Genomic DNA, 25,461 nt, shown 5'->3' with positions numbered 1-25,461 from the left:
TGAGCTCCCAGCTTCATTCACAGTTAAACCTGAAAGACAAAGAAGCCAATTTCTGAACAAATTATGGGACCTGCATACAGGGAGGAAGTAAAGACATCTTGTGTTGGGGGATTTTCCTGGATTATCTCTTGTAATCACAAGGGTCCTTATAAGAAGGAGGCAGGAAAGTCACATTCAGAAAAGGAGATGTGATCACGGAAGCAGAGAGCAGAGTAATGTAAGTCAAGGATTCCAGGAAGCCTTGAGAAGCTAGAAAAGGTTAAGGAATAAATTCTCTCCAAGAGCATCCAGAAGGAACACAGCCCTGATGGCACCTTGATTTTAGTCCTCCAGGACTGTAAGTCCTCCAGAACTGAGACTTCCGACCTCCAGAACTATAAGGTAATAAATTTGTATTAGCCACCAAGTTTGTGATGATTTGTTACCACAGCAATAGGAAACTGGTACATCAAAGCCGCCTCTATCCTTCACAATAGTGACTCCTTTCAGGTATCCAGAGCAATTGTCCTATAGAACTTCTCACTGGGTCTGTTTCCTATTGATTAAACTTAAGTTAAACATTTTAATCAAGAACCCCACATGGGTGATGATGTGTACCTCCCACTCACACCAAGAGGAAGATAAAATCAAACTGGTAATGTGAAACTTGGTCCTTGGTTCAGCTGAGAGCCCTCTGATCTCCCCCATTGCAAAGGCACATCCTGCTCCAGAGTGAACAAATAAACTGTAGGATAAAATTTTAAGAAAGAGTAATTATTCTGCTCTTCAACAGCCATTCATTAGTTTCAGGGGCATGAAAATTGTATAAAATGTATAAAATTATATAAAATTCTGGAAGCCTGGTAACTTTCTAGTGTATACATTTGGAGCCTCTTGCTAATAGCATTAGAAAAAAACTTTACACTAATCATTAATCTAGTTGTTTAGGGGATAAAATCAGCACTTTTGCTTGAGCTATCAAGGAATTCTGGTTACATTGAGACTTTCCAAACAATGTCTGGCAAATCCACTCTTTCAAATTTTTTTTTTCTGAAATGCAAGACTATGTGATCTGTTTCTCCACAAATTCAGATACGTACATAGAGAAGGGATCAGGATGCGGATCCTTGTGTGTGTGCCTTTGAGTACATGTCCATCCGTCTCAGAATCAGCACCCGTTTTAAAAACTACTTTCCATTCTTCAATGCTGAACTCATGGCACCAACGGGATCAAACTAGATCAGGACATTAGATAGTCCAGGAGCTCTGTGGCCTGTGAATAATGGCTACGAAGGGGCTGGGAGCACAGCAGATGGCCCAAATCCCCTTCAAAGCCTAATAAAACAGTGCTGTCCAATAGAAATATAATGTGAGCCATGTATGTAATTTAAAATTTTCTACTAGCCACATTTAAAAAATTAAGGAAGAACAAGACAAAACTTTAATATTTCACTTAAGCACATGTATTCATGAAATAGGAATATAACTATACACAAATATTATCATTTAAATATGTAATAAGTATAGAAATTCTTAATGACATATTTTACGTTTTCCTATACCAAGGCTTTGAAATCCAGTGTGTATTTTGCACTCCAGGCACACTTCCCTTTGGACCAGCCATATCGCAAGTGCTCAGTAGTCACATGTGGCTGGTACCTGTCATTGGACAGCATAGTTCTAATCTACAACTCAGTCTTTCAGAAGTCCAGTTCTCACATTCTATTCAATTTTCACAAATATCAGTCTCCTGTCCTTTCATCTCCCCTTCCAAATCCATAATCCCAACATAATAAAGATAAAAAGGCTAAAAAAAAAAAAAAATTCCCTGACTAGAACCCTATTTTATCCTTTCCTTTCTGGAAAATGTATTTGACAACTGCTCTAAACTAAAAAGCAGACGAGAAAGGGAAATGCGTGAGAGTAAAGAAGCAACTACCCAAAGTATAAGTATTTGGGGAACCCCAGGATATGGAATAAACCAATTTCAGATGGGAAAAGGAACGTAGTTAAGAATGAGAACCAATAGCACAGGGAAACAATTAATGATTATTCATCAGGTAACCTTCAGATCCAAGGAATTTCAGTGCCATTTCACACACACACACACACAAAACACAGGCGATAACTGAAAGGGGCAGCTCTTCTTAGTGTTTGTTTCAGGCCTTTTCCTAGAACCCAGGGAGACAAACCGGGTGGTATCAGCCTCCCCTCTGAGAGTTCAGTCTGGGAGAGACCCATCCACCAACCACCTCCTGTACTGCACCACATGCACACGAGGGGCAAGTTAGCTTATTTAGGGGTTCAGAGGAAGTTTCGGGAGGAGTGAAGAGTTGGCCAGTTTTATCAGTTCTCTGCAGTTGGTATCACCATTTTACAAATTTGGTGATTGAGTTTTGGAAACATAAATAATTTGCCTAAGATCACTTAGCTGGTGAGCAGGGAAGCCAGGATTCAAATCCTAGGAGGAAGGTGATAGATCAGTGGAATATTCAGGCCGTCCCCATTTGTTTGACACAGAGAGGATGATGAAGTGACTAAAGTTTCTTGGAGGCTGGCCTAAGGCAGGTGGGCAGTGTTAGTGGAGCGAATGATCAGAATCCAGGCCTGGGGTCAGCTGAGCCTGGTGTGAGCCATGATACAGAAACTAAAGCTTCCTGGGCCTCATCTGTGTCTTTGGGATAATAATAGCAACAATGGTGAGATCCAAATGTATTGTAGGCTTACTGTATTTATTTATTGCCTCAATTTTCCTCATCTCTAAATTGGTATAAAAAGAATGAAAATAATAAACAACATGTACCATTTATTGAGCATTTGTTCTAAGAGAAATACACCTTGGTGTTCCTCCTCTGTAACCTAAAAATAATAATAATAATAATAAATAAAATGATACGAACCATCTATTAAACACTTAATGAACTATAAGGCCCTGTTCTAATTGATTCACACTTCAGTTTTCCTCACCGATGGATTGGGAATAATACTAAATCATCATACTAAGTGATAGCTAACATTTACTTTAGTATTTGCTGTGTGCCAGGTCCTGTTCTCAGAACACTATACAGATAGACAAGGCCCAACTTGACTGGTTTCCCAGCAATTCTTCCATATCATCTCTTCTCCCTCTTTACCTCAATTGCCTCCTCCAGATGCTCCTCAGACAAAACTAAGCTCAATCCTCTCTCACAGCTTTGGCGTTCATCATCCCCTCTACCAGGTGCACCCTTCCCCAGATACCCACAGGACCCACTGCCTCACCTGGCCCCTCACCTCCCTATTCAGACGCCACTTCCTCAGTGAGACCTTTCTTGAACATGCTATTTAAAATCCAGGGCCTACAATAGTGTCTGCTACAAAATACATCCAGCAAATTCTTGTTTAATCAATATATGCTTACTAAGTGGCAGTGGCCTGGTGTAAGGTGCCTTCTGGAATGGGGTACCCCAGGCCAGCCTCCTGAGCAGCTGACGTACTTAACAGACCCGCTGGGTAACTGAGGACAGAAGCCCGGAGGAGAGACCCTGGGGGAAAGCATCCCAGATGAGGGCACAGCAGGGCTATGGCTCTAAGATAACGTGTCTGAATTAGGGTGGAAAATTAGAACCGAACGTGTGTGGGAGCCCAGGTAGGCGGGCAGGTCTGCGAGGTCAAGAGGTCAGCAGGAGTTAGGGGTCTGTGGGGGAATGCAGGGACTGTGGGACGCTGCGATTTTACTCTGAACCACAGGAAACCGACGGGAACCGATGGGGGTTCTTAACACGTTCTCTCTAGCACCTGTTAGTAAAACAGCTGGTTCAAGAACCTGAGATGCAGTTGTGGAGATAGGGTGGACTTGACACCCACTTAAAACATTTATGGTTTTGAGGGTTCTGCGAGAGCCTTCCGCGGGCCTGGGGGCGGAGTCCAGCCGAGGCCCCGCCCAGACAGTCTGGAACCCCGTCCCTGCCGGCTGAGGGCGTCAGCTCGACCCCTTGCCCCCACCCTCAGTGGCTCCTGGAGCACAGACTCAGTCCAGGAGATGGAAGACGAATTAAAATCATTGCCTTTATTTCTTGCTGGGCCTTGAAGTTAGGTGAGCACCGGGCGGGTCCTACTGGTTTAGGAAGGCGCCAGTGCCAGCTCCACCGGCGGCTCCAGGTCCTCCTCGCGGCGGGTGCCCACGAGCTCCGGGCCGGCCTGCCGGAGCCGGGAGTCAGGATGCCAGGCCCGCGGCTGCCTAGCTGCCTTGCTCTGTCACTGTCACTCCCCCGGGGACGCCCTGGTCTCTACAGACCCTCTCTCCGAGGGATTCTGGGGACAGACCCGCCCGCTCTGTCTCCCTCCCTGCTCGCCTCGCCCCCGTCCCGGGGTCCCGACCTCTCCTTTGTCGGCCGGGTCCCCTGGGGTGCTCTGGGTCTGGGCGGGGCCATGCCCACCGAATTTCTCCAGCTCCGCCTTGAGCCTGCGGAGAAGGTGCAGAGGAGAGAGAAGGAAGTAGAGAGCAAAAGTGGAAGGGGACGGAAAGGAAGCCACTGAGACACAGACCTGAGGTGGTTGAGAGAGATCGAAGATGGAGGACCCGGGCAGAAGGTGGGCGTGTGCGCTCAGGCCCCGCCTACCCGCCCGAGAGCCTGCCCTTCTGGGAGGCGTGGCGCTGGGGACAGGGGCATCGACCTCATTCCTTTCCTCCCTGCCCCTTCCCCATCGCCGAGGTGTCCTTTCCCGGCTCACGCGTCGTTCACTGCCGGAGCGCCCTCGACCACAGGCGGCAAGCGCAGCCGCTGCTCCACCTGCTGCAGCTTGGCTCGCGCCAAATTCTCTGCGGGTGGGCGGGGCGTCAGGGCGGGGCCTGGCGCTCCAGCTAGCCGGCCCCGCCCCTTCGGCCCGCCCCTGCGCGGGAGTCACACCTTCAGTGAGCAGCTGCTCCTTGCTTCTCTGCAAGGAACGGATCTCCCAGGTCAGTCGCTGCTTCAGCATCTGCGAGGAGAGAGAAGAGGCCTGTCCCTCCGTCTGTCTGATCTCCTGACCTCTCCTCCTTCCGCCTCAGAAATTCTTCCACATCAATGACCTAAGTTAGATCATTCATTCATTCTTTCAACTATTTATTAATTCAATATGCAGTTTCTGCTGTGGCTGGGTGTTGCTGGAGATGCATTTCCCCCAATAGGTCCCTATGTCCCCATATACCACCTCTCAAATCCCATCTTATCCTTAAATGATCCAGCCTCAGGGTCTTTGCATTGACTTCTGCCAGGAGCATTTGCACCCAAATACTTGCATGGTTTCCTCCCTTCCTTCCTGTCTACTTTCAGGTGTCCAGGTGTCATCTGCTGAGGCCTTCCCCACTGACATTATATGTTCTATCTTACTCAATTTCTTGTTTAGAGTCTGGGTATGTTTCCCCCTGCTCCCAACCATCCTGGGGACAACAAAACCTTGTCCTCTTGGATTCCCCTACTATCTCCTCCTGCCCGGAATGCTGCTAGACGCTTCCAGTGATATCAGTTGAAAGAAGGCAGGTGTCCAGGTGTTTATTAGGTGTTGAAGAGGATTGGGCGATCTGCTGTGCTCCCAGCACCTTCGTAGCCATTATTCACAAGCCACAGAGTTCCTGGACTATCTAATATCCTGACCACCGCTTTTTCAGGGGTTCCATTTGCCACTGTAAGGTGAGCATGCTCTAGGTGAGCAGGAGGGAAGCAGGATCAGCCATGGCCGCTGCAACAGTCTGGGCAATGGTGTGGCAGTGGGGATGGTAAGAGGTGACCAGTTTTCAGGTAAAAGCTGAGGAACTGAGTGGGTAGGTGAGAGGAAGAAAGGAGTCAAGGACTATCCCATGGAGTTGGGCCTGAGCAGCAGGTGGACCTGAGCAGCCAGCGGTGACACTGAAGCCAGGAGAGAAGGGGCTTTGGTTGAAGACAGTGACGATGGCTCACCTGGAATTCCCAGAAGTCCTTGTGATGGCCCATCAAATCCAACTGTTCTTTGACATGCAACCTAAGGGCCGACACCCAGGAATGAGAGAATACCTGCTAGGACTGACACCCAACCTGGCCCACTCTGGGGGTCCCTCACTTCTAGGTCTTTAGATCTTTGCCCAGTGCTCTCTCTGCTATGAGCCCCTTTCTGGGCTTTATCTTCCAAGCCTTGATTCCAGTAGCTCTGCTTCCAACAAATTCTCCCTCATGCAAGCCCTACTCCCACTTCCTGCCCAGTGCCAAACCAGGCCCTACACCCGGGGTGACCTCAGTGGTTACCCCAGCTTCCTGTGTATAACTCTCTTTAATCTGAGAGATATGAATAGAAATTTGGTCCATGCACTCCTGCAACATGTACATCCAGGAAAGGGAAAAACCACCTCAGTCACGTTCTCTGAATGGCCTCCTGCTCCCTCTTGCAGGAGTTGGGGCGGGGGCCTGTTCTAACCTTCATCATTGTCCTTTCTTCTGTTGGTTGAATGTGAAACTTAATGGGCCTCTGTTGAGCCCATCACCCTGTCCATCCTGTCCCTCATCAGGCCATGCCTTCCCAAGAAAACTTTGTGAGAAGACAAGTAGTTTAGTCCTGGCTTACAGTCTGGATCTGCTATTCCACTGTGATCCTGGACAGGTTACTTAACCTCTCTAGGTCTCAGTTTCCTCATATGTAAAATGGTGGTAATCATGGGAGGGTGACACTAGCCCTTAACTCCTTTCATTGTCATTGTGAGGATTAGGTTAATAAATGAACAGAAACTGTCACACTGTGTGTGTGTAGTTAAGCATATCACACTTAACTATCCATCATCAGGTCTTCTCATGCAATTAAAATCATGATGCACCAGGGTCATAAGAGGTGTTAAGCAAAGGTTCAGTGGATGGAGAGATGAACGGATAGATGGTTGGAGGAACAGTTAATTGGATGTGTGAATCACTGGCTGGTTAGAGAAATGATGAGTGAAGGGATGATAGCTGGGTGGAGAAATGGAAGGATTGTTAAAAGGATAGATACATGTCTGTGTGAACAGTTGGGTGAACAAATGAACAGCTAGATGAACAGATGATTGGAAAGATGGAGAGAAATGAATGAACTATTGGATGGATGGAAGATGAGTAGGCATAAGGATGGAGAGATAATGTCTGACTGGCTGACTGGATGAAGGGCTGGGTAGTAGGATAGATGTATTGATGGAAGAATGGGTGAATGGCTGAGTGGGTGGATGGGTGGGTATGGATGGAGGGTAGGTAAATGGATGACTGGGGGCCTAAATGAGCAGACAGATAAACAAATGAATGGATGGCAGAAGAGCTGGAAAACTAATAGGGGAAGACTTAGAATAACACCAGCAGATGAAATTGTTTTATACAGAAACTAGCAATGAATGATGAAATGCATGACTTAATCTTAATACCACCATCTACTATCAGAGATGAGCATGGAAGCCTCTTGTTCAGCTAGTCTATTTTCTAGAAAGGGGAAATGAAGAGTGTGTGTCCAATATTTACTTTCCCTAGTTCTTGCTTCCTCCTCCTTCAGGCTGGGGAATAAGGTAGGGAAGAGCTGGGTAGGACCTCTTACCTCTGAGCCTCACTGTCCTTCATCTGGCAATGCAGCTGGAGGATCCTCAGTGCTTCTGTAGGGAGAGGAACCAAGAGGGGCCTGTGAGAGCTGTTGGGGAGTCAGGCTTGGGTGGAGGTGATGGGCACTGGAGAGCACTGACTTAGGTGTTTACTTTAAGTCAGATAGCAGCCAGAAGACTTGAGCAGAGAGGGGAACACCCTGACACAGGTTTTGGTGAGGTTCTGCTGGCTGGTGTGGGGACTGTGAGCTTTTGTGGAGTGGTGGGGTAGAATAATGAAGACAGAGCAGCTGGTAAATACCTTGCTTTTTGCTCAAGACCTCCTCTAGGTGCACTTTCTCTCCATTCACTGGAAAACACAGTGACACTTTGAGCCTCCAAGGAATGGGCTATATCCTGGGCATGCTCAAGGTCACACAGAAAGTCCGGTAGAGCCCCAGGGGAGGGGAGGGGAGGGGAGGGGAAGTGTGTCCTCGCCATCTGCACCCGTCTCCCACTGGGGACCATCCTGATCCAGCTTCTCCCCCTTGGTGTCCACATTCCCTGTAAATGCCAAAGGAGTAAAGACTCTGCAGAATGCATAAGGTTTATACTGAGGGGGGAGATGTCTAGAAATAAATAAATGTACCAAGTCAGATGGAAATAAAGGCTGGGAAGAAACAAGTCAAACAGGAGTGTGAGAGTGATAGAAGGCGGTATTCTGTTTCCACGTGGGACCATCAAGGTAGGGTGAATTTGAGCTGAGAGCTGAAAGATGACTGGAAATAGCAAGAGAAATCTGGATTATAGGGGATAAGAGCATTGCAGGTAGAGGGAACAGCCTATGCGAGGACTCTGAGGTGTGCACAGGGATATCGGCAGGAATCACTTACAGGCATCCAAGTCCCTGTGCAGGGTCTCCCAGAGACCTTGCGCTTCTCCCAATTCTTCACCGGATTTCTTTGCTGGGCCACAGAAAGGAAGAAGACACTGTGTGAGTACAGTCTCTAGCCTTGCTATTCTCTCTCAGATTGTGACATTGCACACTCTTCTTCAAACAACCTGGAGGGGTCTGGATTTTATAGATGAGAAAGTGGAAGCATTCCAAGTCCAGGTCCTTCCTAGACAGCTGGCCAGCCTAGGTCCCAGAGTTTACCTTGCTGAAGTTCATTTATCCGGTTAATCAGGTCTTCTATCTGTGGCTCCAGGCTTCCCTCTGCAGAAGGACAGATTGATCCAGAGAAGTCAGATGTCTTGCTGTCCAAGACAAATGGAGGGAGAGTGGGTATTGGCATTGTCTCTGCTGCTGTCAATCAACATGCATTTACTGAGTGCCTGTTATATGGCACAGGCTCTGTAAGAGACCTTTGCAGGGTTTACATTCTGGGAGAGAGATATGGACAGTAAACAAAGATATCTATGCTGTCAACGTGGGTGGCGGTAACTGCTCTCCCAGAATGTAAAGGGAAATAAAGCAAAGGGTTGAAGAGTGAAAGGGTAGAAGGTGCTTCTTGAATTATGGAAAGGCCCCAGATGAAGGGAGGGAAGGAAGCCCTGCAGCTCTGGAGGGGGGTGGGGTGTGGAGGGAGGAACCCTGACAGGCAGAGGGACAAGTGAATGGTCACTTTAGAGGGAACGAGGGAAGCACTTGTCCAAAGTAATGGCCAAGGGGCTGGTGTGGCAGGTCTGAGTATAGTAAGCAAGTGGGAAGTAGCAGGAGGCGAGGTGGGGGGGAAGGGGAGGCGCAGATCAGGGCCTCCTGGGACACAGTGGAGGCTTCCAGATGTAACTCTGAGTGTGGTGAGAGCCAACAGAAACCTTCTGCCTGCCCCACCCTGTTAAAAGCCTGGCAGGGCAGTTGTCACTTCTGTCCAACCAGACTGGTATTGGCCTCATTAGAGAAATGGGGGAAATACTGCTTTCATTTTGTGGGTAGCAGCTTTCAAGTTCTCCAGTGACAGGAGGTCCCTTTCTCTTTAGAGGAGTTACCTCTACCTTCTTACAGCCCCATCTGCATGGAGAAGCCTTCCTTCCCATCCCTCTTGGCTTTAAGGTCAGCAGCACGGAGTTGGGGCAAAAGGCTTCCCAGCCCTTGCTACCAACCCTAGCATTCCAGAGTTAATAAGCTCAAGCCCTGGATTTTCTGAGGCCACCAACTCCAGCACCTGCGTCTTCTAGGGCAGTGGATACTTCCAAGGTGCCAATTATGACTAACCCATCCCCGGAGGTCTTCGTTTTACCGGAGGTGGTCAGAGTCACTGCATTTCCAGTCCTACAGTTTCACCAAGGATCTGCCCAGCACTGATGTAGGCTGGCTCCCAGGTCTCCCTCAACAAGCAAAGCAAGGGGCAAAGCCATTTGTATATAAAAAGGGTGGACAAAGAATATACACTCAAGAATGTATGTTTTAAAAATCTCCAGAAAAATACCCAAGAATCTAAAAATAATTGCTGCTGGCCTGTGGATCAGGGAAATGGATGGCTGGTGTGTGTGTGGGGCGGGGTGGGGGGGGTGGGGGGGTGTTGGTGCATAAGAGGGTAGGGCTTTCCCATCCCCTCGTACATCTTGAATTTTGAGGCTATATTTTTGGCTCAAAGAATAAATTGTCTTAGAGGGAGAAAGTGGAAGGGGATAATTTCCTCAGGTTGTGAGTTGAGGAGGCTGGGTTTGAGCCACACGCCTGACTCAATACCCCAGATAGAAGGAGACACATGACCTTTCTGCAGCTTTTTCACCATTGCCAGCAAGTCTTCAGACTTCTTTGAAGACTTGGTCTGCCCTGTGGAGATGAAAACCAAAATTACAGGATCTAGCAAGAGAGGGGACTGAGGAAAGGTCCAGGCCTATCTAGGAAGGGAGAAGGGAGTCCCAGTGGGTTCCGCAGATACCCCTGGGCTGGAACTGAGGACAGGCTGAGGGCCAGGCTTCCGGCCAGAGCAGGGGCCCTGCAGGACCCCATGCCTTGCTTGTTCTGGAGGTTTATGGTATATGCTGGATGAATCAGGACTCCGAATGGTCAACGTCTTTCTGAGAGGTCAAAGGACACCACGGATGTCCCCTTAATGGAGGTCAGGGGTGAGAGAAGGAGAAGCACTTTTGCTGCTGCTGCTGCTCAAAATCAGTATGAATTTCTAACCAATGTGATAGGGTAGAAAGATTTCATATGAATTTAAAATCATTATAGGCTACAATTTGCAAATTCTTAAAGAATGTATGAGTCTAGGAAAGTTATTAATGACTGCTAACATCGAAAAAAGACAACGAGGTATTGCGGGCCTCCAGATGAAAGAACATAAAAATAATCCTCGCCAACCAAAAAAAAAAAAAGGGAAGTTTATCAGGTTTCCATTTCTAAATAACAAAATAACAAAAAGAAATACAAAGAGCAGAGAAACATGTTAAATGATATCATGGGGTTGCCATCAGCATCATAAGACTCTGAGAAACTCCACAGGACAATCTTGCAATTTTGTTTCTCCAAAAAATAAATTACAAAGAAGAAAAAGGGAAAGGGGAAACTATGATTAAAAGAGACTTGAGATATGTATCAATCAATTATAATGAACAATCCTTATTTGGATCTTGATTCAAATACACTATTTACCGTATGTGCTTCTATATATGTTTAACATGAGCCTGTGTTACTTTTAAAATAACAACAACAACAACAACAAAGAACATCTTAAACTCTTGAAATCAATAGCAAAAGGTCAAATCCCAGTGGTTCACTTCCTCACTTCCCTCCAAAGAAAACTGGGCAGAGATTTCAGGCAGCTCACAAATCACATGACAGACAAAAGACACATAAATAAATGCTTAACCACAGTAGTATACAGTGAAAAGTCCCTTCCCCTCAGACCCTAAATTCCTCAATTGGAGGAAGCTTTCGTGCATAATTGGAGGTAAATCAATTCAGATACAAGTATATGTTTACTCTTTCTGTTTAAGGGGTATCATGTCATAAATGGTGTGCCACAGCCTGTATTTTCCATTTGGCAAAGCATATTCTTTTTAGCAACTATACTACAATTTAAGAGCCGCCCCCCTACTGGTAGATATTTAGGTGGTTTCCCTTCCTTTTCTGTTCTAAACGATGCCCCAGTGACCATCTTTATTAGTTTTCTTGGGCTGCAGAAACAAAAGTACCACAAACTGGGGCTTCCTTTTGTGTGTGTGTGTGAGTCTTCACCCTGCATTCTATCTCCCTGTGTCCAAATTTCCCTCTTCTTATAAGGACACCAGTCATTGGATTAGGGCTCCCCCTAATCCAGTATAACCTTATCTTTAGTTACATCTACCAAGACCCTATTTCCAAATAATGTCATATTTTGAGGTTCTGGTTGACAGGAAATTTTGGGGGGACACAATTCAATCCGGTACGCTATCCTTACACATTCTTCTTTGTGCACACATGGGAGTGTGTTATGGGATAAACTCCTAGAAAGCTACCTGCTGGATCAAAGGACCTGTATATTTTTAAATTTGACTGGTATTATGGAATTGCCTCCCACCTGTTTTGGGCAGGCCCAGAAAAGACTCCTTCCCCATAGTCTTACCAGCCAAGTATGTTTTCAACCTTTTTGATTTTTTGCCTGATAGGTGAAAACAGTATCACATTTCAAACTTTCTGGTGGTTAAGTATCCAGAACTTACATCTTCTGGATCAGAAATTCCACTTCTAGGAATCTATATTGAGGAAATAATGAAGGATGGTGGGCAAGATGTTCATTGTTTCATTTTTTGCAATCTGAAAAGACAGAAGCACCCTAAAAACACCTGAGCTGATTACAGCACACTCATGAGGTTAAAGTCTTTGCAGCCATTAAAATCACATTGTAAACCAGGGGTTCTTAACCTGAGCTTATTACATTTTGTTGAAATATCTGGTGGTATGTTCACTTTCTTTACATATTTTTGTCTTGCCTGAAATATTTTACAAATTAGTATGCACTTATTTACTTTTGCATTTGAATTTTTAAATTACTTAATAAACAAATGTATAAGAAACATGGAATAAAAAGTAAAAGTTTCCTCTTATCAACAGCCCCTTCTCCAAGCCGCTCCCCTTCCCAGAAGTAGCCGCTGTCGACAGTTTGGTGAAGACGCTCGGATCTTTCAGTAAAATGTATTTCATGTATTGCTTTTTTACTTCTCATCCAAGTAACATTTAAAAACGTTCAAACACTACAGAAATATGTGAAGTTAAAAATGAAACTATCCCTTCTCTCCTTGGCCCTAAATCTCAGTACCTTTCTCTGACATAACACTATTAATAGGGTGGTATGTTTCCTCTTGAGACTTTCTGATTTACTCATCACCCCGATCTGACAGTCATTAATATTCACTAATATTTGCTTCAGCCATGTTTTCTGTGCTGAAGTTATTTTCAAGCAAGCCCTAGCTTCATGACATTCCATCCCGAGATACTTCATCTTGAAGAGAATCGCTTAGCTGACTCCAAGCCTATAATCACACCAAGATTAACAATCTTCGCTAATCACTGGATCTTTAAAATCATCTAATACCCAGGACATCTGTGATTTCCCTGATTGTTCCCATTTGTCTTTTATATCTGGCTTTTGCGACTATTTATGTAAAAGGTCAATGTTTTTCTTCTCCCTTGTATTTCTAGTTTCTAGCTGTGGAGTAGGATTATGGGTGATCAGTAAATCTTTTAAATAATACTATTATCTTTAAGTTAATATCTTGATGAAAAATATTTTTAAAAATCTATTACAAAACAGCCAAATAGAGCACGAACCCCTTTTAAACATTTTATTTTGAAATCATTTCAGATGTACATAAAAGTTGTAGAAATAGACCACAATGTTCCTATTTGTCCTTGTTATCAGGTTTCTCATTTTTGAGCATTTCTGTACCATAAATTACAGACATCATGGCCCATTATTCTTTAATGTTCCAGTGCATATTTCCTCTATACAAGGGAATCTACCAGGTAACCACAGTATAACCACCAAAACCAAGATATTAATATTAACAAATATTAAGATACTCAGATGCCATTCAAATTTTTCCCTTTCTCATATTTTAAAATTACATAGTAATACTTATATTTTCCTAAAAGAAAAAAACAAAAAATAAAAAAAAAAATGCCTCCACTTCTGCGCAGCGCCCCCAAATCCAAGTCCCTTGTTAAGAGTGCTCAGTTAGGCTTTTAGCCTATGGACATCTTTCTGTGCAACACACACAGGAACACAGTTGATACTACCCCTTTTTTTTTTCAGTCCAACTTGCATTCTTCTCATAAAATATGATCTCTTTTGGAGCTCATTCTCTATAAATAAATCATGTTATCCTTTTTAATTATTTTAAATCAAATAAAAAAAAATTTTCCTGCTGCTTAAAGAATAAAAAAGTCCACTATACCGGCATTCTACAACATGCATGGATATACCTAAATTCACCCATTTCCATGATTTCTCCTTGTGTTTTGCTTCCAAAGATAAAACTCCAATGACACTTCCTTATCTGCACGTGTATTCTGATTACCAAGCATGGTGACTCAAGAGATTAAATAGCACTTTGGGTGCTGAAAATGTTCTGCTAAACTGCCTCTAGCACAGCCTCTACTGGTCAACTCCTCCAGTAAGTTGAGATGGCCTTTTTCTCCACAGAGTAATCAATACTAGATTATTATCCCTCCCTTTATAAAGTCAATTTTGATGGCTAGAAATGGGAACTTGTTATGCTTTTAAAGTTTCTCCATTGCTGGTGAATAACTTCAAGTTTGGCAAATTTGAAAGACTGATACTAACAGTTTTTCAGAACAGCATCAGCTATAGTAAGTGCTTAATAAATGAGGTCTATTTGCATCTCTCTCATTTCTGTCTCCATTGTTGAAAGCTGGCATTCAATGTGTGGCCCTAACCTAAGAGCTCTCCGTGTTAAAATTATTTCATTATTCATATGTTAAACAAAGATAATTATTGAGCACCTACTATATGCCAAGCAGGCATTATTTGGGCGTTGGAGAAACTGCAATAAATGGTTCTCATGCAGCTCACATGCTAGGACAATAAATAAGTGAATAGTCATTATTGTTGATGTCTGCATGGATAGGTCTGGAGAAACGCAATCCAACACGTTTATTAATATAGTGGTTTAAAGACTGTGCAGGAAGAGGAGTTATAAAGGAGGGCAGAAAGTTGAAAACTGTTGAAACAGTGATGGGTATATGGGCATTCGACATGCTATTTTCTAACTTGGGTACCTTTTGAAAATTCCTAGTTAAAAAAAAAAATGCTAGTGGCACAGTAGTGGATCACCGTCTTGAGAGATTTTGGCTAGACTGCAATTTCCACTTGTCTGTAGGGCTTTTCTTTTTTTCCTCACTGGAGTGTGGGTGTCATTATCAAAATGGCCTGGAGAAAAGAAGTGGTCTGTGGGAGTGACCATTTTCAAACAAGATGTAAGAGTCCATGCAAAGTGTGATATGCACTGGGTGTCAAATGATTTTGGAGAATTATTGTTAACTTTCTTAGATGTGGAAGCAGCAGTGGTTTTTGTGAGAATGTCGACCAGCACTCGTTGCTTGAAGAGATGCATACTGAAGTCTTTAGTCTATCATTTACTTTAAACTACTAAGCGATATATCCAAAGAAGCTGACAAGGTGATCTACATGATGAGAATATACATGTTATCTCCACTTTGAATGGTATTTTATAAAAAGCTTAAAATTTTACTTGTTTTAGTAATGCTACCAATATTTCATTATTGTAATGGGACGAAGTCTCCCTCCTTTTGCCCCGGTTGGGAGAAGCCAGCTTGTCCTCATTACCTTTACCCGCCTCAGCCTCCTCTACAACTTCTGGTGGCTCCACGTCCAAAGGCTCCGACTCCCCCGCCATCTTCTAACGCGGGGCTTCTGCGCCTGCGCCTTGGACGACTGGTCGGGGAACTAAAACCCCGCGAGCATCCACAGGCTCTGCAGTGCGCACGCGTGCGGTGTGCGTCCGCTCACCACTGTGCGGTCGGCAGTTGGCTCCATGTGCCCCCCCCAACCCCAGGTTAGAGGAAACAAGGGCAGACCTAGGGTCTCAGAGGGTCGGGGAGTGAGTTCTGTGCATACACATACAAACTCTACAAGGCTTCTCCCTCTCTAGGTTGCTTGTATTGTGCAGGTGGTGAGAAAGTCTGGGACAGACGTGCATGTGTTATTCGGTGGTACGCAGAGGTTCGAATCCCTTTAAGTTTGTAAATCCTCAACAGCCTGTGAGAGGTTCTCTTCGTTTCATGAATGGGCAGAATAAGCCTTAGAAGCTAAACGTAACTCCTATGTAAAAAGTCTGGCTTTCAGCCAATGTGCACAGCAAGGGGCTTTGCCCCGGGTTACACATACAGGTAGACTGGGGACCACCTTCCCATTAATATTAGCAGCAGCCAACATGGGTGACAGGGCAAAGATGAAGTACATGAAGGGCAAAAGAATGTCCATGTAGAGATTGGTTTAGGCATTTTATGAGCACAGGCTGGCCCTGCATTCCCAATTCCAGAATCCCTATGGGCCACCCAAAGAGACCTTGGCCAGCCCTGGACACTCAAGGACTAAGAGGTCATTGAGGAGTCAGACTCTGGATGCAGGGAAGAGCCTAAGACTAGGAGATAGCTTGACAAAAACTGGAACGTCCTCCAAGTAGAGGAGGTGAAGCAGAGGGAGGGGAAGAGGCCTAAGGATTTCTCCAAAGGTGGAGGGACATGAGGGAGCTGGAGATGCAGCCTGCTTACCTGTGCGCAGTCATGTTGCCACCCATCTCTCATTTTCGGGCAGGTCCTCAGATCTTGCCCCATTGCACAGGGAGAGAGGGATCAGCCACTGACACCACCATCAACCACATCCCACCCTGTCCACCCCATTTCCAGGGTGGAGACAGAAGGTAAAAGCCAAATGTGGTTGTTCTCAGCACTGCCCAGTCTGGGAGCTCTGCCTCTCAAGGTCCAGTGAACAAGCCGTTATGGGAAGCTTGGTCCGCAGAAGCAGCCGGGGCTGCTGGGGGTGTGGAGTACTTGGGTGGGTAACGAATGAAGAGCCGATCCTCCTCTTTCTTGACCCAGCGCAGGAGTTTGGTCACTACCAAGATGGCACCTGCCTTGGTCACCAGGGGGCTGAGGCAAGTATAGAGCTCAAATTTGGAGGTCACCTGTGGATTTGAGGAGAGATAGTCAGTTGGGCTACAGGGGCCATGCCCAACCCTAGCCCCATGCCTGTCTCCTGTTTGGAAACACACCTGGCACTAATTCCCACCTGGTGCTGCCGGTCACTGGGCTAGCACATAAGCTGATATTACTGTGTCATGGATGGGTCAGAAGTTCTCAGTTGAGCCAAGGGATCATCTAGATCTAGTGGCTTCAACTGCATTATGCTGGCTGTATGTGTGTGTGTATTCTCTGGACCTCAGTTTGCTCATCTGTGGACTGGGTGTACCAATAATGCTTAACATTTAATGAGTAATTGTTGTATACAAGCTCCACACACCTATGTTTTCATTATATGTAACCTGAGCTTAATGTGAGGATTAATTCAATTTAATCTTCACACCAACATGAGACTTAACCTGATCTGATCATCGGCATCTTTCTGCACCACCTCTCACTGCTCCCCTCCTGCTCCCTCTGTTCCAGCCGTTATAGCCTCAAACATAAACCAGGCTCAGTCCCACCTCAGAGCATCTGCATAGTCCTTTCCTTCTGCTGGGTGGACACTTCCTCCAGATACCCTCATGACCCACTCACTACCTCCCCACTACCCCCAACTTAGATGCCATCCCCTGACCACCCAATTTAAAATCCTGGGCCTACCATATCTTGGTTTTGAACTACTACTCTCCACTAGAAGGTACAAGGGCTCCTTTGACAAATGGCTGATTTCAAGGACTGGCAAAGAGAAAGTACAAGGTGAACTTGGAACATCCTGTGCCAAAAAGTAAGAAGCACTCATGCAGTGATGGGGATATTTAGCTCCCACTGGCTAAATCAGAGAGAATTTAAGCACTATAATAAATGAAAGAAAAGACTTTTAGCCCACTGAATTACTGAAAAATCCATGGGACCAAACTGATATAAAATTAGAAATTCAATAGACAAATATAGGAAGAGGAAAAGTTCTTCCTTAAGTACAATATCAAACAAGTGTAGAAGGAATGATAAGGTTAGAAAAACACCATCTTTAAACACTAGAGTGATAACTTGCAGGCAAGAATCATTAAGGGATATTAAAAGTAGTGGATGAAACACTGACATAGTCACCACATATTTACTAATTACAAAGGAAGAAAATACTAACTTTGTAGTGAAGTCTGGCTGATACCACTCTAACTAAGTGATCAAAGTTATCATCATCAATAGTGGGACAAAATGACATCATGGGCCTCCTGATATGATGCAGAGAAGGGCACAACATCACTTCTGTGATATTCTTTCCCAAAATGCATAACCTCAATTTAGTCATGATAAAATATCAGAAAAACACGAGCTGAGGGACATTCTACAAATGATTGGCTGGTACTCACCAAGGTCATGAAAGATAAAAAAGACTGAGGAACTCTTTCAAAATAAGCGAGAGTAGGAAGACATGTTGAATAAATCTAACGTGATCCTGGACCAGATTCTGGACCACTAAAAGGACATTAGTGGGACAAGTGGTGAAATGTGAGTGAAGTCTGCAGGGTAGATGCAATTGTACTGATGATAATTCCCTGATTTTGATAAATTCCGGTGGCCATATTAACATCTCAAGAACCAGGTAAAGGAAGTGTTTACAGTAATTCTTTCTACTATTTTGCAACTTCTTTGTAAGTCTAAAATTGCTTGGAAATGAAAGTTAAAAAAATTAAACACTTGGCCTAGAACAATTCCTGATAAACAATAGGCACACAATAAATGATTTAATAAATATTCACTAAATGGAGCTTGGGGGAAGGTGCCATTGCCAATGGGGTCACCTTGAATTGCTGACACCCAGAATTGCTGACCTTTAACAGACCCATAGGAAGTGAGGCTGGGAACTCTGAAAAGATCCCAGGGAAGAATAACCCGAAGAAGGCACAGCATGGGACCAAGCCTGTGGTATTCAAGGAGTACTAGGGACACATGAAGTCAAAAATGAGCTGGTGCCTGCAGACACATGGGTGGGCCTAAAGGGAAAATGAGAAATAAGCAGGCACAACAATTGTTGTTAATGGGGCCTATTAAAAGTTGAAGACACTACTGGTTGCTAAAGGGGAAACAGTAAACAGAATGATGGGGCTAATGGGAGGTTTGAAGGATTGATCTTTATGGGTTTCAAAGGTGTGTGTGATGGCAGGGACAGTGTTAGAGGCAAGAGCATACATACTCCAGGCAAAGGCGTACTGTGCTTGATGAATGGAGTTTGTTAGGGCTGAAGGGGATACAATGGAGGGAAAGGAGGCTTGAAGTGGGGAGTTAACCCCTTTAGAGTCCTACCCAACTCACCCAGGCCAGCAGTGTCTCCTTCTCAGCCACGTGGTAAATGAGGCGCAGGGGCCGGGAGGTGCTGTGGAGGCGTGCATGCAGGCGGTGGTACAGGTCTGACAGGCGCTGCCGTTCCTCCTCTCTGCTGTATGGGGCCTCCAGCTCAGGGCTGCAGTGATGGAGGGAGGTGGGGACAGGGTCAATCTAGGGCTTTCTTGGCTGGCTCATCTCCTCTCAGTCTCAGAAGTTCAATTAAGTTATAGAGCTGAGCATTTCCCATTAGACTTTAAGAATCTCAGTGGTTGGAGGCCCAGCTTTCCCATCGAACTTGGGGATTCCTTGAGTACTGGGGCCCTCATCTCCATCAGAATAAGGGATTCCTTGAGACTGGTAGCTGAGCCTCCCTCATCAGAGATCCCTTCTATTCCATCTTTCTAGAGCATCGCTGGCTCTCTTTCCCAAGTCATGTCTATGAGATGCTGAACATTCCAGTTAGATAAGCCTTCCCACCTAGCCAATTGTCCACAGGGTCATGACCTACCTGGTAAACTGGGGCAGCTGGCGGTGATGCTCGGGGATGTCTAGTGGCTTATAGAGAAAGTGCCGGAGACCGGGTGCCCCCACAGCCTGTACACTGTAGGCAGGGGCACTGGCTGATGGGACATTAGAGAAGCCGGCAGCCTCCCCAAGGGCACGCATGGCACCCAGGGTGTGCATGCCGTCTTCGACCAGGCGTCGGCAGGTGGCCATGTCATGGAAGGCCTCAGGGTCGGTGCTAAGCAGCAGCAGACAGACAGGCATGGTGTTCAGGCGGGCCACGTATGCATAGAAGAAACCATCAGGGTTGAAGCGGGGCAGGCACACAGGTGCCCAAGCCTCCCCTGCTGCGAAGGCTGGTGCACCCACCCAGTTGAGCAGCAATTGCAGGTCGGCTGGGTCCAGCCGGCACTCAGCCAGCACAGTCCGCTCCTGGGCTGCTGTCACCAGTTGACCACCCACTGCCAGCACTGATAGTGCCAGGCCGGGTGCTGTGCAACGTCGGAGCAGTACACCTAGTGCTTCCCGCAGTGGGCGAGCGAGGGGCACACAGCGCACAGCACCCAGGAGCAGGGCCCCTGGGTCCCACTCTACACTGTCTAGAAGCCGGTCCAGTGTGCGCTCCGAGCCGGCTAGCAAGCGGCGAAGGTCATAGTTCTGCTTACGGGCGAAGATGCGGGCCACACTTGCACGTGTCAATGTGCTCACAATCTGTGCGTGCACAGCTAGCAGCTCCCTCCGCAGCTGGGCTGCTGACTGAGGAGTCCTTGATACAGCCACCAGCAGCAGTGGGCCCTGCTGTAGGAACACCAGCTTGTGGTCCTCTAGGGGAGAGAAGAGATGGGCAGGGGGTAGAAAAGAGTCAGTGGTGACTAGAGGAGGTCAGGTGAGGCTCTTCCACCCTTTCCCTAAACACATACAACTCTGGCCTGAGCTTGCATATTCACTCTGTGGACACTTGGACTAGGGGTGTAAGGACAAACTGGGGGAATCTGAACGTTTGTAGAGGCATGATGGGATGGTCAAGGAATCAGGTTAGACACACAGCATGAAGTGGGGCAAGATGGAGCAAGAACTGACAAACAACCAGAAAGGAACCCAACTCAGACACACAGCCCCCAAAATCATACTCTCAGATAAATAAGGAAGTATCCAGCCAGTCACTTAGATCCCAGTGAGTTAATCACTCAGAACCCAGAAGGCCAAACAAACAGATGAACACAACTCCCGCAGGCCTCCTTTCAGATGCTTGGCCGGCCACACTGACCCACCCCTGGGTGGCCGGACAATGCCCCAAGAAGCCAGACAGACAGACTTACAGATAGCCAGCCAGCCATATTTATATTCCCAGTCATTGTCCACTGTTCTGCCTCCTGACTCTTTGCTCACCAGCATAAATGGCGCGGATGGCATCTCCTGCACTCTGCACGAAGGACACGAGGGCTGTCATCACACCCATGGTAGTCGACAGTGCTTCCACACTACCATACCTTGAGTAGATGGGCTTGCCTGCCTCACTCAGCACAAACACATGCTTTCGTTTGCTGCGCCAGTCCTCGTCACTGGGGTCCCCACCCTGGCCTCCAGAATCACTCTCAGAGTCACCCGTGGGACTATTTTCAGAGGCTGCAGGATCCCAGAGTCCACAGGTATATGATGAGGCCTCTGACTGGGGCAGTGGTGACAGCATGCCAAGTGGCTGGTCCTTGGTCTCAGATCCTGAAAGGGAGCCCCTGGTAAGTCATGTGCCTGTGGACTCCCACTAACTCCATGTGCCCAAGGACCCACCAAATCCCTACCAGCCCCAGTGACCCCTGATGCTGACAGACTGCCGGGTACCTCCTCTGCCCCTTACTTGTACACATGACCTTAAAACTCAGATAATCCAATCTCTCATTATCATAACTGCACACTCTATTTCCCTAGATACCAATTACTCCCTTTTCAATAACTGCCATTCCCAAGTCTTCAAAGCACCCCAATGCCTCTGAATGACCTTCATCTTCAATGACCCTCCATTAATACCTCTAACTTCTCACTTATTCTCCTGTTATCTACTCATCCTTCAATGGCAACCACTACATCTACTTATATTTGGGTCTTACAATGCTCCCCGCTCCCACAACCATAACCCCTTATTTAGTCTCACTGATGTCCACTAATCCCTAATGATCCCACTGACTCTTCTGATAACCCATTTATATTCTTGGTGATGACCACTAATTCTCTCAAGGACTCCCACGAATATCCACCAACGACACCCAGATCTTTAGGGCTCCCTTAACCCTGTATTTAATTCCAATGCTGTTCACTAACATTCCAATGACCCTACATTACCAGCAGTAATACCTGGGTCTTCGACGACCTTCAGTGACTGCCCTGACCCACATTCTATTCTATTCTATGTCCATTCCATCCCCACCATGACCACTAATAACCTCCACTAACACCCAAGACTTCTAGTGGCCTCTGCTGACTCCACTGACCCTCTTTTATACTATTCTCCCTTCTCCCCAGTGATCACTATTAATCTCCACTAACACCCAGGGAGGGCTTCAGTGACCTCCACTGACTGCCCTGACCCCACTTTTATTCTCAGTGACATCCACTCCCCTTCCTACAATAACCACCACAATATACACTAACCCACAGGATTTTAATAATGACCTCCACTGCCCTTCCCCATGATCATAATTAACAATCACCAATGAAACCCATGATTTCCTTGCCCCCTCTGCTGACTCCCTTGACACCTCTCTCATTTATTACAGTTGATTTCCACTGATCCCCCAAAGACGACCATTATTATCCACTGGCAGCTATGTCTCAACAATTTTCCAATAAAACCCTAATGACTTCATATTCCCTCATTCTCTCACTGACATTCACTGATTCCACATGCTCCCATTACCTATTTTCTCCTCCCAATAACTGCCATTGCTTGCCAAAAATTCCCAAGTTTTCAAAGATTTTGCCCCCATTTATTCTCAGTGATGTCCACTGATCCTTCCCAATGACCTCATTAACATCCGTTAATTCCAAAGTGGTCCGTGAACAATGGTTCCCCAATGACTCTCATTGGTTCTCCACAGAATACCTTTACACATCCACCTGGGTCTTTAGAGACCCTCCTACTGGTCCTCTGACTCTCCGAATAATCTCATTGATTGTCCACTGCCTCCCCACCAATGACTACCATTAACATCCACTAATATCTGTTTCCTTAAAGGCTGCCTCAAACAACTCGCCATTATTCCTCAACGATGTAAATACTCTTCATGCATACTGGCTCCCATTAATCCCTTTCCCACTTTCAATGACTTAAGTAACACTCCAATCCCCACAAACACTGATTTCTAAGTAGTCCACCTTTGCCGCTATTAACTTTCTTTTGGTCAGTCATTGACCTAAACATCCTAAATCCCCAATGCCCACTTTGACACCAACTGATCCCTTTTTGATTCCTCAAAGACCTACACTCTTTCCAAGACCCCAGTGAGCATTCATTCTTCAATGATTTAAACTACAATGTGGGCCAACAATGACCTCCTACGGACCTGGCTATGGTTTAAGCTACTTCTGTGAGTCCCCAAAGACTCTTTACTGGTCCCTCATTGTACTCCCTCAACAATGACATCCCCTATTGAGTCCTTCCAAGACCCTTGTGAGGGGAAAACATACCTGTTTCCTCCAGGCCCCCGTCTCTGGGATCTGGCAGGTCCTCGTGAACCCCTCCACCGTTTCCAGCCTCCTCACTGGGGAACCGCGTGTCCTCCAAGTCCTCCGCGTCCTCGGGGGCTGGGGCAGCAGTGTCTCCTCCGGCCTCCATCTGCACATCCCGGTGGGGGAGGGAACTGGGGGTAAGGGAAAGCAAAAGAAACTTCTTAAAAGCCTTTACTGAGCCTGGTCCTTGTACACACTCTTAGTGCTCGTTTCCCCTCGGTTTTCAAATGGGACGAGACATTAAAAAACATGACCGAACACGTGCACCCTCCAACGCTCTTCTAAAAGGAAGGCTCTACCGAGCCTCAGGAAATAAAGATACATAAACACCTGTTTTAACCAGGTATCTCAGTTGGCCAGGTACCATTACTTCCCGTAGCCACGGTAGCATCACACTTCCGGGTGCGCCTGCTGTCTTGCCATGCTTCCGGGTGCGACGCAGCTCTGAAGCAACTTCCTGTTGCGAACCCCCCGGCGCCTGACCCCTCTCTCCCATCGCCTACTGGTGGTCTCTCACCGTCGAGATGGCGCGTGCCACTCCCAGATATACGTCGGATTTGGCTGGGAACCCAGCGAGCCCTCTCGGCTGTCCTCTTCACTGCACCCGCTCGCGTGGCTTCCGGAGGCCAGCCGGGCCCAAGCCTTTTACAGAAGGCTGTCAGCGCGAGGGGCGCGGCTCACGCGCAGCCAATCCGGAGCACGGAGGGCGCCAGCGCTATGCAACCCCCACCTTTTTGCGTTGTACCTCTACCAATACTTTGCGTTAGATTGGGATTGCACCCGCCCACTCCTTGACTGACACTTTTCCCAACCCAATCGAGGGCTCGAGGTAATTCCCCCTCTTCACTCAAGGATGTTCGCAGCGTAAGTAATGACAGATACCGCGCCCGACCAATAGACGCGCTTCCTCAGAGTTAGGGCAATTTCATCCTCCCCTATCCACCAGGAAAGGCTGGGGGATGAGGGCAGAGTAGCATCTGGGCAGAATGCTAGACGGACGGTTGTCTCTTCCAATTGGAGTGTCGTGCGCAACTTGGCCAGCGTATGGGACTCGGCTACTAAAGCGGGAGGTGGGCCTCTCAGAAGGAGGGAGTATCTCATGGGTTTCCTAGTCAGCCAGGCAAAGGACTCGCGGCCTCTGGAAAAAGGGAAACTCACGGCGCAGGGGAGTGAGTTTACGGAGGCAATGTGCAGGCTTGTCAGGGCTCACCCAGACAGGCAAAAGGCCGAGCTGACTTTGGAACACAGGGCTCTGTAGGCGGAGCTATACAGATTAGGAGTCCAAGTCTAACAGAGGTGAACGTGAGCATCGCCTGCAGAGGCTTCTGAGTCACGTTGTTTGGGGGAAACGCCCCTCCAACCTCTGCGTACCACTATTGGTTGGGCAAGAGCTCGCCGCCGGTCCCTGGGATCTGCCTCCCTGAAAAGTGTCAGTCTAGAAAGAGGGGCGCTGCGGCTGGATCTGATCTTTTTAACGTGGTCGTAACAAACTATTTTCGTGTGAGGACTAGCGTGAGTGTGGACACACCTGCTTTGGACTCTCCTCCGTATTCCGAATGTCTCTGCCTGAGACTCCTTGTCTCTGAATCTACTTCTGGCTCTGCGTCTGCATCTGCCTCTCTAACTGTGTCTGTGTCTCTATATCTCTGCGTACCCTCTTTTTATCCCTTCAGCTCGTTCTAGCTCTCTTTCTACAGGTCTTTGTGTCTCTCAGTCGTTCTTTAGTCGTTCACATAAATACTCTTTAATCCTCATTTCAGAGGATCGAGGCAACTGCAGGGTACTTGAATTCATTTATATGACTGCTAAGGAGGATAATTGTGCTTATATTCAAAAGTGGGCATCCCCGATGAGAAATTCCTCATTTGAAGTGAGTTGATCAGTCTTCAGATACTTGCCCTCTTGCTCTGCATGAACACTTCCCTATTGGGCCCCACCCACAAGTCAGGAAAGAGTCACTTTTTATGCATATTTTCTGTTATGAGGTCACTAGAACATTATGTTCCCAAGACTGAACAATCATGTCTACTTCTGTGCTTGCCCCAGGATGTCTTGAGCCACTGGAACTGACAATTCATAAACCACCTTAGAAACGTGTTTGTGCCTATCTGGACACACTATGGGTTTTTTTCCTTCTAGACTTCCCAAGTGCTAGGAAATTGAACTTGAATATATAATGTATGAATTGGGGTTTGAAGAGGAATATTGCCTGAATATACTCACTTACTCAAACACATCAAATTCCCCAAACTTC

The 25,461-nt window shown here is 46.6% G+C and overlaps 2 protein-coding genes across 3 annotated transcripts; both read right to left on the bottom strand.

Annotated features, from left to right (window-relative positions):
- Positions 1 to 325: 325 nt before the first annotated feature.
- SYCE1L (synaptonemal complex central element protein 1 like) lies at positions 326 to 15,367 on the bottom strand. Its single transcript, XM_036232670.1, has 11 exons — positions 15,221 to 15,367; positions 10,215 to 10,341; positions 8,655 to 8,714; positions 8,392 to 8,463; positions 7,821 to 7,868; positions 7,519 to 7,573; positions 5,898 to 5,958; positions 4,869 to 4,959; positions 4,693 to 4,780; positions 4,339 to 4,423; positions 326 to 4,158 (listed from the first exon to the last, which is right to left on the bottom strand). The coding sequence occupies exons 1-11, from the start codon at positions 15,365 to 15,367 to the stop codon at positions 4,081 to 4,083; spliced, it is 912 nt and encodes a 303-aa protein (XP_036088563.1). The 3' UTR covers positions 326 to 4,080.
- Positions 13,259 to 23,876, bottom strand: MON1B (MON1 homolog B, secretory trafficking associated). 2 transcript variants are annotated; one of them, XM_016128434.2, is made up of 6 exons: positions 23,725 to 23,876; positions 23,166 to 23,338; positions 20,874 to 21,203; positions 19,489 to 20,308; positions 18,969 to 19,116; positions 13,259 to 16,657 (listed from the first exon to the last, which is right to left on the bottom strand). In XM_016128434.2, exons 2-6 carry the CDS (start codon positions 23,311 to 23,313, stop codon positions 16,448 to 16,450), a joined length of 1,656 nt encoding a protein of 551 aa, XP_015983920.1. In that variant the 5' UTR covers positions 23,314 to 23,338; positions 23,725 to 23,876; the 3' UTR covers positions 13,259 to 16,447. The 2 variants fall into 2 exon arrangements, with proteins under 2 accessions (XP_015983920.1, XP_015983921.1); XM_016128435.2 differs by lacking the exon at positions 23,725 to 23,876 and adding an exon at positions 23,538 to 23,692.
- Between the last annotated feature and the right edge of the window lie 1,585 nt (positions 23,877 to 25,461).

The sequence above is a fragment of the Rousettus aegyptiacus genome, unplaced genomic scaffold (genome assembly GCF_014176215.1).
Source record: "Rousettus aegyptiacus isolate mRouAeg1 unplaced genomic scaffold, mRouAeg1.p scaffold_m13_p_14, whole genome shotgun sequence".
NCBI lineage: Eukaryota > Metazoa > Chordata > Mammalia > Chiroptera > Pteropodidae > Rousettus > Rousettus aegyptiacus.
Note: the sequence above shows the minus strand (reverse complement) of the source record. Positions and strands in the feature narration are given on the sequence as shown.